Source organism: Andrena cerasifolii, chromosome 8 (assembly GCF_050908995.1).
Source record: "Andrena cerasifolii isolate SP2316 chromosome 8, iyAndCera1_principal, whole genome shotgun sequence".
Classification (NCBI taxonomy): Eukaryota; Metazoa; Arthropoda; class Insecta; order Hymenoptera; family Andrenidae; genus Andrena; species Andrena cerasifolii.
The window spans coordinates 2063266-2075460 of NC_135125.1; the positions used below are offsets into that span (position 1 = coordinate 2063266).

Sequence of the window (12195 nt, forward strand, 5' to 3'; positions counted from 1 at the left end):
AACTTTACCCTACCTTCTTTAAACGATACAGTCACCTACCAAATACCTACTATCGTCCTCCTCTCTTCTACATAAATCCAGACTAACCAAAGAAGCCCAAGAAATCTCAACTCATGTTAGAATTCTATCGCGTTCCGAAACTACCTGGACTTTTCTACAAATCCTCACAGGCACTTTAGTTATAGTATCATTATTGTACCTAGGTTTTAAGCTTAGATTATGGAGAGTACTCCTATGTTTATGTAAACCATGCAGCTTTTACAACTGTTTTAATACAAACACAGCCGGTAAACACCATTACAATACTACCAGCTCTATGTCCATGTATTATACATCTGAAAGTCCAGCTGCCTCAGAAGTACCACCGCATACAACGCTCAGTTTCCCCAAATTGAAGACTATCACATCTCCAACCAGAAGGCTCCGATTCAGCGAGTCTTGAAATTAAAACTTCGGGGACGAAGTTCAATCCAGAAATGGAGGTGTCACGCCGTCATTAAAACTTCGGGGACGAATTCAATCCAGAAATGGAGGTGTCACGCCGGACATTCGCACCACAGACATAAAAATCGCCCCTCCACTCTGTAAGTTCCGATAGTAATAATCGATGCCATTGTCAAGGCAGAATAAATAAATGTCAGTCGTTCCAAGCCTATTGTCGTGTGACGTCCATTCTGCCCGACTCTAAGTCTAATTCAGACATAAGCGTACTGCGTGAGCCGAAATTATTATTAAATCGCGTCTACCTCTAAGGAGCTGTCGCGTAACGAGTCCTACTTATAAATAAAACATTGTTTTATTTCACGTCCACTGATTTCACGTGCTATTCTGAGCCGCCCAGCAGGACACGTGCGAACCAATATACTGTGTCACCAATTTTGCGGATTTCCCCGTGACACTTGGCCTGTACATATCTTAAAATGAGTACAAAATCTCATATCCCATATTGATTCACATAATTTATATACCTTTATTACAAATTTAGCTCTTTTTGATGGATTATACTATATGTAGGAAAACCATCCTTTAAATTTAACCAGTAAATTAATCGACACATTCTCCGATAAAATGTACGTGTAACTTTAATTTTCTCATTGCAAAAACGTATAATACGTTTGATTTTGTATAGTCGATCTGTATTAACTGCTATAGCATTATTAAAAAAATCTAAGAATCTTGAAATTTGTAAAAATCTTTTAAAAGGCATAACTTTTCTAAATATTGAAGTTTCTATTATGGATTTTTTTAACCAGTACATTTGGATGTTTGATTTTTCAATTGTGCCATTAATATACAGAGAATATAAAAAGCTTTTATGCCTCAACTAGTTTCTTTTTTCGATTGCCATTATCTTTGTATGTTCTATGACTTGTTCGGCATAAAAATGTGCTTCCATAACCAGTGTCTGCGAGAATTTTGAATCAAATATTACACGAAAGAAATTTACTGCACTAGCATTTTCACCTAATTTCTGGTGATTGATTAATGTCGATAATAGTTTCATTCTCATCGTCACTACTAATTAATCGTTTTGCGCATTTTCGTACTACCGGTTGTATGTCACTATCTCCACTATCCTGAGGGATTGTTATAAGATTCAATAAAACAATTATCAGATGCCGTGTCATTGTTTAAATGCATTTCCATACAGTATTCATCACTTTCATCCACACATAAAAAGGCACTATCTGTGTCATTCGTTATTGTAAGGCAAGGGGTTAAATATAATCAACAATCCGACTTTGTGATTTATCAAAAGAGACAGTGAAAGGCAATAAATACATACTCATTAATATAGTAACGCAAAACTATCCAAATTATGCTTGTTTCGTCTTATTTTCATCAGCAAGATCTCATTAGAACTAAAAGTATAAGCATATAATTTTTCATTATTAGATAAGTTATTGTAGCGTAGATTTGGGGTTCTAAATGTCAGCCGGCAGCTTCCACGAGGAGCTGGCAACTTACCGTGTTTCACGGTTAGCTGGGTCCGAGGGAGATCTCCTCAGTTGATGGGAATAGAAAGTCAACATGGAACAGAGATTTTGTCACGTCCATTGAATCATTACTGGGGATGACTTATGAAACTGTATAACTGCGGCAATAAATGAAACTATAACCGGGAAATACTATACACGATTTCATTTATAAAGACAGTAACAATCTTTAAATACCACAAAGCGCCTCCACTCATAAGGACATTATGTTCACTATATAATCTTTCTCTCCGTAACCAGCAATGCTTATATACATTTTAATAATACTGGTAACTTCGATTATTAAAATAAGATACCCTTCATCACCTTCTTAGTTGTAAAATATAGTAGAATAAAATTAGAAGAAAAGATTAATTGCTGAAATACAGGGTACCCAGTAAATCGTAGCACAACGGACGAGGAGATGAATCCTTATAAACATATAGAGTAAAGCTTTTCGATTGCTTGCTTAATTTCCGAGAAAAATAACTTTGAACATGAAATCTTAATATACACTTATTATATAAAATTACACGAAGCAATTAGTTTCAGTAATAAATAAAAACGATCCTAATGTACACCTTACATGCAATCCAATACCTAAACCCTAAACATCTACTCGATCCTTCCGTTTCAAGCACTCTTCATTCACACCTATAACTATAAAAACCTCTTCCACTACTATCATTCACTTGGTTTACTCATTTCTATACTACGATATCAGCAGGACCGGCGGAACCCATTATGCAAGTTATGCGCCGCATAAGGGCGCCAGCCGAAGGGGGCGCTAAAAAACTATTTCGCACACTTAATAATAAAGGAATCCAACTCCCACGTAAACAAAATGTAAATGTATTTTTGTTATTGTACCTCGAAAAGACAAAACATATTAAATACAAAACAGGTGCAAAAATTTGGGGGCGCCAAAAATTTTCTTGCATAAGGGCGCCAACCATCCTCGCGCCGGCCCTGGATATCAGCATTAAATAAGATTATGTAGCATAATTTAAACTAACAGTGTGATCACACACAAAATGTGTTTGTATAACGTGATACATCTGTACCTGTACTGGTGGTACTTTTATATTTAAAATCATCCTTCTCGGAATCCCGGCAAGCAATAAAAACTTCATTCTATATTTTTTACTTATTGTTTTATAAGGCTGTCTGTCCACGAAGCGTCGCGTCATAGACGCGTACGCGTAGAAACCAATCATACGGCGCATTGATGTGCATTTGTCAAGATGCCTGGCGAACGATTGGTCTATGACACGACGCTTCGTGGACCGACGGCCTAAGGAATCACCTTTTCGGTTGCACTGCAATTTACCGGACACCCTGTATATAACAAGCTGCTAGAAGAGAAATTTTTTTATTGTACAATTTGTTTCAAAAGCACATACAAGTGTAGAAAATCAAACAGTTTTCCATTTGATATTATATTGTAATTCAAATATTTCATTTTAACGTGTTCCCCGTATAACGGTCATAGATTTTTATTTTTTTTATTGAAGTTTTTCTAAAATATAACAAACATCAACAAAATATAGCATCACATTGGTAAGAAATATTACCATTCCTATCGTGACTCATCTCCGCCAATTTATAGCCTTGATCCTTTCGTAAATGTGATCTATGTAAAGCAGTGCCTGCAGGGCACAACTTTTACTATGCTCCACTCAATACGACAGGAGCAAGACAGTTGCATTTGGTCAGTAATACCAAGCTATTTTCTGCCATCAGCCTCATAGCTGCCTCTCTTCCCCGCGCCAAGAAGAAGGAAGAAGAGGAAAAAGATGGGTGGGAAACGTTGATCCCTGGAAGACACGCTACCTGCGCACATTAAATCCCCTCGTTCCATCAGGTCCAATAGGCATACGAATAACGTTATTCGGCAGGCCACTACCACTTGGAGTTACTGGCTTTGGTTGAATTCTACTTATTTCTTGCACTAGTTTTTCCTCTGGACTTTTTTCTTCACCTAAAATTCTTTTCCTTGCTTCTGCATATTCTTGTTCCCTCTACAAATATTGTTGATTACATATATATATATATGTATCTTTTTATATTTCTCACTTGAAGATATTAAAAATATACCTGTTTCAAAGATTTTATTGGTTGCTTTGGTTTATCTCCATTCACTAATGGACCATCACCACCACCTTGCGAATCTCTTGTAGGTCTTTTTAATATTTTTACCGTTGGTTTGGGGGGTACGTACTGAGATCTCATACCATCTTCACCTAGTATTATCATTCTTGTGTTTGTACTGTGATTCGTCTTGAAACTAGAATATTATATCATAAAATATTGTAGTATAAAAGACATTGTAATAGCTATATTGTATTAAACGAATTTATTACAGAATCCATTAAAAAGTAATTACATATATACAGGGCGTTTCAGGAACAGATGCAAATAATAAGTACAAACTCAATTAATTAGTAGAAGTATGTAATGAAAAGAATAAAAAACTTTTCAAAAATGTAAGTATGCAGACTAATTGATACGGTTTTTAAAGTAAAGCAATAGCTGTTCGTAAGATTGAATACAGGGCCAGGTTCCTGGCAGGGTACAGAAGGTGCCCCCGCATCTGGGCGGCCAAACCTAGGGGCGGCCGCAGGCCGTTTATTATATGTAAAATATTGATTAATAAGAATAATAATCGAAACTCTTTTGCATGATAACTGTTTAAAATTATGTATGTATAGATATAAAAGTAAAAACTACATATTAAATTCTTAATTAAAGAATATTCAGGAACGGCCCTGATTGAATATATTGTAAAATGATTTTTCAAAAATTCAATTGGCCAACAAGTACTTAATAGGTGATCGTAGATATAAACATATCTGTTCATGAATTAGTTTTGATTATGTTTTCAGTAGTAAAATTCACATCAATTAATCATAATACTTCCAGGTAATTGTGAATCCATAATTTTTAATGTTTCTGTTACAGCTAGAAATTTCCTTCCATCTTCATTTGTCCCTGTATTAAAGGGATTCGTGAACATAAATGTACCAGTTCAATTATATAACAAAGCTTTAAAAATTTTATAAAACAAGATAAATAGTTAAAAAATGATTATTTTGTAAACATATGTTTAATTACTTCTTTATTTCCTTCTGTGAATTTTAATACCTAGTGAATTTTGCATCTGTAGCTCTGAAACACATTGTATGAAGCTCTCTCTCTTCCTGCCTGCCCATTCGCTCCTTTTTTGCACACATATGTATGCAACTATTGTTTTTATCTAAGCAATATTATTTTTATGTCGACATCAATAAATTGTAATTATTAATATCTGACATGGATCTAAATAAATCTAGCTTTAATAATTAAACTGGTACTTTACAGATACTCTTTTATTAATTTCTTTTAGACAATTACCATGTGTTAATACATTTTGCTATTCATTAAAATCGCTTTCTTATGTACTTTTTTTTAAATTTCCATAAACCGTTATAAAGTCAATCTTCCTGAACCTACCTAGAAGATTCTATTTCTTCTAATGCTTCTACCGCATTTAACTGGAGGGCATCCAACTTTTTGTCGAGAGCCTAAAATCCATTGTAGTTCTAATATTACGTTATTATAACATATTCAGATTGTATACACCAATGTACATACAGGGTATAATTAAAATAAGTAGACAAAGTTTAGAAGCGTATTGTGTTTATTTTAAGGATAAAAATAGGTTATATAAACATGGATGCTGAAATCATTCTTCAGAAGACATAAACACATTTTGCTTACGTACTCCACTAAAGCAATTGCAGAAAATGATTTCCTTCCACATTAATACCTGCCTCACATTCATAATTCATGGACTATCAAACACACTAAATAATTACAGGATTATTTTAAACGTTTTCATACAAAAGGATAATAGTCCAGGGTTGCCAGATCAGGTCTGATCTTTTGCCGGAGATTTGAATTTTGTAGAGGATTGCAGCTGACGGGAGGGAGGGGGGGAGTGAGAGAGAAAAAAGGCCAATAAGAAAACAGACATCTAAAATTCATTACAATAACGACTTCTTATAAAGGAGTAATAATAATAATAAAAGTATTATGAATATTTATTGGAATTTGTTACAGATTTTTTATTTTTTTATTTTTTTATGGCACTTATTGTGTCTGCCTGAGGCCGGAGACAACGGTTTAAAACCTGAGACTCCGGCTGAATGCCGAAGATCTGGCAACCCTGGATATACAATTTTGGAGAACTTGCGCAATAGAAACAGAAGCGTTATAAATGAAGGTCTTGATATGATTCTAATGAATAAAACTCCATAAGATTCAAACCATGAGAATGTAAATGCCGCACAATTGGTCTTTCCTTGTTCAATATCAAGCAGTGAAATTGTTTATAAGAAACTCCTACTTGCTTCCAACAGAAATGAATGCTAAAAGGCCATGTAATATTTACAGGATAAACTTGAAAAACCTTCTCACAACATTTGATTATAACCAAAAAACTTTTATATCTTGGAAAGTAAGAATTTGCAGACCCATGTTCAGGGTTGCCAGATCTTCGGCATTCAGCCGGAGTCTCAGGTTTTAAACTGTTGTCTCCGGCCTCAGGCAGGCACACTAAGTGCCATAAAAAAATAAAAAAATATTAAAATCTGTAACAAATTCTAATAAATATTCATAACACTTTTATTTTTATTATCACTCCTTTATAAGTCATGATTATAATGAATTTTAGATGTCTTTTTTCTTATTGGCCCTTTTTCTCTCTCACTCCCCCCTGCCCTCCAGCCTGACTACAATCATCAACAAAATTGAAATCTCCGGAAAAAGATCAGGCCTGATCTGGCAACCCTGCCCTTGTCTATCACCTCTTTTTGTGTTTAAGATGTGCAAAATACGCTCCTAAAGTCTGACCACCTATTTCAGTTATATTCTGCGTATCATTGTTAATCATAACTTTACAAAATAATTCTTACACATTTTCTAGTAATTAGTCATGCTTTTTGTACTCTTAATTGCATTATCAGACTATTTGTCATATTTACAAATATAAATTAAAAGAGTATGTTATTTGTGAAAGGTTTAAACTGTGATAGCATAATTATCTTTTACAGAGAATAAAAATATAAAGCACATAAAACATTTCCAACAATATTTTAAGCTGAAGTGTACAATAATTATATTTTATAATTAATAATATTTTTTTTCGTAAAAATAGAGATATCCTTATGGGAAGCGATATACTCGTTATTACCACTACTATCACTAGGCACATGGATACCTTGCCCATGTAATAGAAGAATATAAGAACACACATAGCATGCACAAGTATAAGAACCTAAGAATTCATGAATAATTAAAATATGAACATCTTTTCCGTGATAGTTGAATTTGGCGTGATCGTAATGCTTAAAATATTTTGGTTTAATGTACATAGCGTCCGTAAAAATTAACGTTTTAAACATTTCTTTCGTGATATAGGTTAACACAATTACTTTTTTATCAATTCGACTTGAAAATAATATTCTGTTCAATTTATTAAAAAAAAGTAATTTACCTCTGATTCTTCTATTTCTTCCCAGCTTTCGAGAACGTCGTCCATGGTTGACATTCCCTGATTTATATATTATTAGATACTAATTTTCACGTATCACTACGAGAACTTAATAATACAGTCTTGGCATGAACTACAGAGGAAAGTCTAGAGGGGTAAAAGGCTAGCATATAAGCACCTCATGATAAAAAAAATAATTTCCTTGGCACTGGCGTCTTTTCACGTCCAAGCAGTTCCTTCCATTATCCTAGCACACGGTGTACTTAATACAGGGTAATACAGTGTAATGGATGTTCCGCAGTGTTCCGACCATGCACCTGCATGGACCTGAAGGACAGTGCAAGGTTGGTGGGGGGTGGAAAATAGAAGATAAGCGGTGAACCTATCCTTCTTCCTATTATCCCTCTCACTTTGTACTATCTGTGTTATGTATGCGCAGGTAACTTCACTCACATGCACTATACATCCATAGCCTGTTGTAAAACAGAGATAGGTTCACCCGTTATCTACCCTCTTTCTCGGACCGGCCGTCATTGCTCTGTTCACTCTCCAGGTATGTTTAGAGCTCAATGCAGACGTCTAATTGTAAGTATATACTAACGAAGTGATTATTCACGAATATAAATTGTAAAAATAATGAAAATTTAAGAGAAATGTGTATCTATAATTATTAAAATATATGAGGTGAATACGCACTGCATACCATACTACGAGAAACGGTTCAAATATGACTGCCACTATCCCTGCTTGCGACGCGACCATGGACATAGGCACAGCCGACTCTGGTACTAGCCGTGCTCGAGATAAAATGGCAACACCGCGAGAGTCCGGCTTCGATATACCTAACCCAACCTACCGTATCAGCCTCCAAGCTACACAGTCTCCCTCTACCGGCCTTTCGTCTATCTTTCAAATATTTATATTAATGTAGAACTGAAGTCCTCTATCAGAATCGGAGCAATAATCCAGGTGTTTTATTTATTTATATTAACTCTACAGATCCTTATTTCTACGTGTAACACATTTATTTAATACAATCTGTAGCATTTTTAGACACTTTGTTTTACATTTATTTTTTTTACAAATTTCACATATTCATTAATAATGCCATGGAGTTGGTGTGTTCCCAATTGCAAGGGAAAATATGATACTACTTTAAAAGATAATAATTACAATTCTATATTTTTATTCCCCAAAGATGAGGAATTACCGAAAAAATAAATGGTTGGTATTCCTCGTATAAATTGGACACCAACAAAATATTCTGCCGGTTGTAGATGATTTCAGTAAAATTTACATATCCGGTTATGGGTCCCATTCTGTTGCTAAAAAGTGAAATTGTAATATATATACATTATTAATTGTGGAGGATAAAGGTAAAAGTATAGGCAAATCTATATTTTGATCACTTACAAAGAGGGGGCCTTTCTGTTCCCACTGAAGAAGTGATAACCTCATTTATTCATATGTATGCAATAATGGAAGCCATAATAAATTATGGTAATTTGGAATCTCAACTTTTGCAATCTGAAAATCATAAACATTTTTTATGTAAGTTAACATATATTAGTATTCAATCAGATATACATTATTTAGCATTTTCAAATACACACGTTTGTGGTCAAGCTTACAGTATTTTGTTTAAATTATTATCAATTTTTTTCAAATATTTCATTAAACAATTATGTGAAAACCCTAAATAATAGTCAGTTGGAAATGCGTACAGACATCACTTCTAAAAATCGTAAATTAAAAACTTTCGACAGGAATTAGATTTTCAATATTTTTTTTTTAATTTAACTATTCTTAAAACATCAATTTGATATATTAGGGTGGTGAGGAAATTTTCCGCAATTATAATACTGTTCTCTAACACGATTTTATAATTAACTGCATGTTCCTTTCGATAGATAATTATGCTAACCTCTTTTCCACGGGCACTTAACCTCTTTGGCTTCGTATCAATAATTTTGTCTATTTCAAGTCTCTATTAACTTATACATACCTTTATCAATTTTTAAATCCTTCAGTTTGTTTCAAAGATGGCTTTATCTTGTTTCACACTTATATTTTCTTGATATCTCTGTAAATATTTCAAATATAATACATCACAACACCAAACTATCCCGAGAGTCCACAATATATATACTACGTTTATAAATATCAGTATATATACTACTGTATTACTTCTACCTACTATAGTTATGATATTTATGTATTGCTTATACATAATTAATAACAAAATCGGGTATATTATATTGTTGTTATTTTAATTAGACTAGCAGTCTTTTCCGTACTTAACAGTCCTGGTTCTCTTTATTTGGTATATGAATGTTACAAAATCGCTGAAACACTTGGTGAAGTGCACGTGTTCGGAAATAATGGTCGTGTTCACTTATTGTAACTAAAATTGCTAAGAGAGGACTCTCCTTCGACAACTCTAATACCGCAGCACTCCGTGCCTCGTGTATACACGGAAAGATGTCTGCACCGTTGGGAACGATGCTCGAAAAGTGAGCACCGTCGGCGACGATGATAGCACCGTAAAAACCGGTGCTGGGCCCATTTACGGCGCTCTTCAGCACCAAAAGCAATCACAATGGTGTCCAGCACCGAAAACATCGGTTCTGAGCACCGTTCACAACGGTGTTCTTCAAGAACGCGCACTGAAATCATCGATACATTGCTATCTTACATCTTTGTTTTCCATGTTCGCTATTCGCCGTTTTCGATGCGTGCATGGTGCAAGGACCAAGGTCTGCACCGTTGAGTTCGTGTATGAAAATTAATGGATATATCTGATTGGCTTATTAATTAATAGTTCAATTAATAAGCTAAGAATAAGCCACATTATAATCTGGCTAAAAAACAGTTCCGAATATGCTTTTAACAAATGTGAATTTCGAATGCAAACCTATATCCTATATCTAACCTATATTCATATCATTTTATTTAAACTTTTAATGTTATAATAATTTATGAGGTCTATCCATATATGCATATGCACACATACACTTTCTTGATTACCCAGTATACCCTGATGCGTATCTAAGTATATTTATTAATCTTTTTTATTCATGAAAAGTTACTATTTTAGTAATATAGATATTTAATGATATTTAATTTGAGTGATAAGGTTTAATAACATAGATATTTTAATTTTATCTACTTGTTAGATAAATATTAGTTTATGTTAAATCTATTTAGGTTTCGAAAAATTGATATTGCCAAATGTAAACATAATCAATTATTATATCCTATAATAATAGTCCTACAAATTTGAGCTACTTTTGTGCTTCAATTGAGTACAATTCTTGAGACAACATTATTGATAGTGTTTAATTATACTCCTTCAGTTTCTTTTGAAGAAAACACATTTTTAACAGTCGGCAATAGCGAACATGGTAAACAAAGATGTAAGATAGCAATGTATCGATGATTTCAGTGCGCTTTCATAAACAACACCGTTGTGAACACCGATGCTTAGCACCGATATTTTCGGTACTGGACACCATTGTGAATGCTTTTGGTGCTAAACAGCGCTGTGAATGGGAACGAAAAGTGAGCACCGTCGGCGAAGATAACAGCACCGTCCGCGACGGTTCCAGCACCGTAAAAACTGGTGCTGGGCCCATTCACAGCGCTGTTTAGCACCAAAAGCATTCACAATGGTGTCCAGTACCGAAAATATCGGTGCCCAGCATCGGTGTTCACAACGGTGTTGTTTATGAACGCGCACTGAAATCATCGATACATTGCTATCTTTGAGGGGGGTGTAAGATTTGCGGTAAGGGGAGCGATACAGGCAAATCGGGTAACGCAATGGATATACATGCCGAATGCTTCCGAAGCTAACCCGACGTGCCTGTATCTGACTTCTGCCTTTTCCCCTCCAAGCCTACCGTTCCCCTCGCCGAGAGTCCAAGCTTCTGCTCCGTATATATACAGGGTCAACGTTATAAGTTGCAACCTGCGCGCGCGCGAACTTGTAAAATGGCAACACCGCCTCACGGACGCATTCCACTACAACCATGCGCTGATACTTCCGCCATCTATGAGCCAATGACGAAAGTGTAGGGTCTCTTAGGTGCCAGTAGAGGGTGCTTTTGACTTTCGTCAGTGAATATTAAATTTGACGTAGCAGACGGGTAAGAAAACGGTAGTCATTTTAAGAGTGCAACCGCGCCGATCCCGTTATCCACGTATGCAATGGTCCAGCAGCGTTATTAGACCTCGCTGACGCGTTAGTGGCCGGGGTTGATGAATTTGGAGCATTTTTCGCATAACTTTTGAACTACAAAAGATATCGGAATGCAATTTGCGCCATAAAGGTGGGGAACGTACCCTTACATGCGGCCGCCCGGTCTAGTCAAAATGTGCAGGCTGGACGCGCGTGATCATTATGTGGTCCCCTCTTCGAAGTGACAGAAAATGTAACCTATATGCTACATGACAATAAATGTTTATTGGCTATTTCGTTCTTTTGCGCTACATTTGTGAACTTTGTATAACTTAACATCCTTCCAAAATATGATTATTACGCCGCAACTGTACCTTTATGAAATCTGGTATAGCATATAGGTTATGTTTTCTGTCACTTCGAGGAGGGGACCACATAATAATCACGCGCATCCGGCCTGCGCATTTTCATGTACCATTCCAAAAGATGACATAAACGGAAGCCAC

General features: G+C 35.2%; 1 protein-coding gene and 2 long non-coding RNA genes across 5 annotated transcripts; 1 reads left to right on the forward strand and 2 right to left on the reverse strand.

Moving 5' to 3' along the window:
* Positions 1-1960: 1960 nt before the first annotated feature.
* On the forward strand, positions 1961-4087 carry LOC143372285 (uncharacterized). Its single transcript, XR_013086262.1, has 2 exons — positions 1961-3141; positions 3276-4087. It is a non-coding gene; the product is annotated as an uncharacterized LOC143372285 (long non-coding RNA).
* Positions 3333-7803, reverse strand: LOC143372266 (SUZ RNA-binding domain-containing). The gene is made up of 4 exons (XM_076818322.1): positions 7513-7803; positions 5469-5539; positions 4074-4263; positions 3333-3997 (listed from the first exon to the last, which is right to left on the reverse strand). Exons 1-4 carry the CDS (start codon positions 7564-7566, stop codon positions 3806-3808), a joined length of 507 nt encoding a protein of 168 aa, XP_076674437.1. The 5' UTR covers positions 7567-7803; the 3' UTR covers positions 3333-3805.
* Positions 7804-8509: 706 nt separating this feature from the next.
* LOC143372150 (uncharacterized) lies at positions 8510-9928 on the reverse strand. 3 transcript variants are annotated; one of them, XR_013086230.1, is made up of 4 exons: positions 9807-9928; positions 9515-9592; positions 8923-9036; positions 8510-8834 (listed from the first exon to the last, which is right to left on the reverse strand). It is a non-coding gene; the product is annotated as an uncharacterized LOC143372150 (long non-coding RNA). The 3 variants fall into 3 exon arrangements; XR_013086229.1 differs by having other exon boundaries at positions 8511-8834; positions 9707-9825; XR_013086228.1 differs by lacking the exon at positions 9807-9928 and having other exon boundaries at positions 8513-8834; positions 9515-9652.
* Between the last annotated feature and the right edge of the window lie 2267 nt (positions 9929-12195).

What these genes read in the sequence shown, in the direction of transcription:
- LOC143372266 (XM_076818322.1), bottom strand. Translation starts at nt 7,566, where the DNA reads ATGTCAACCATGGACGACGTTCTCGAAAGCTGGGAAGAAATAGAAGAA. An exon ending in GAAGAAATAGAATCTTCTAG is followed by an intron (nt 4,264 to 5,468) that starts GTAGGTTCAGGA and finishes ATAATATTCTAG; the next exon opens with TTTCAAGACGAATCACAGTA. An exon ending in CAATAAAATCTTTGAAACAG is followed by an intron (nt 3,998 to 4,073) that starts GTATATTTTTAA and finishes CAATATTTGTAG; the next exon opens with AGGGAACAAGAATATGCAGA.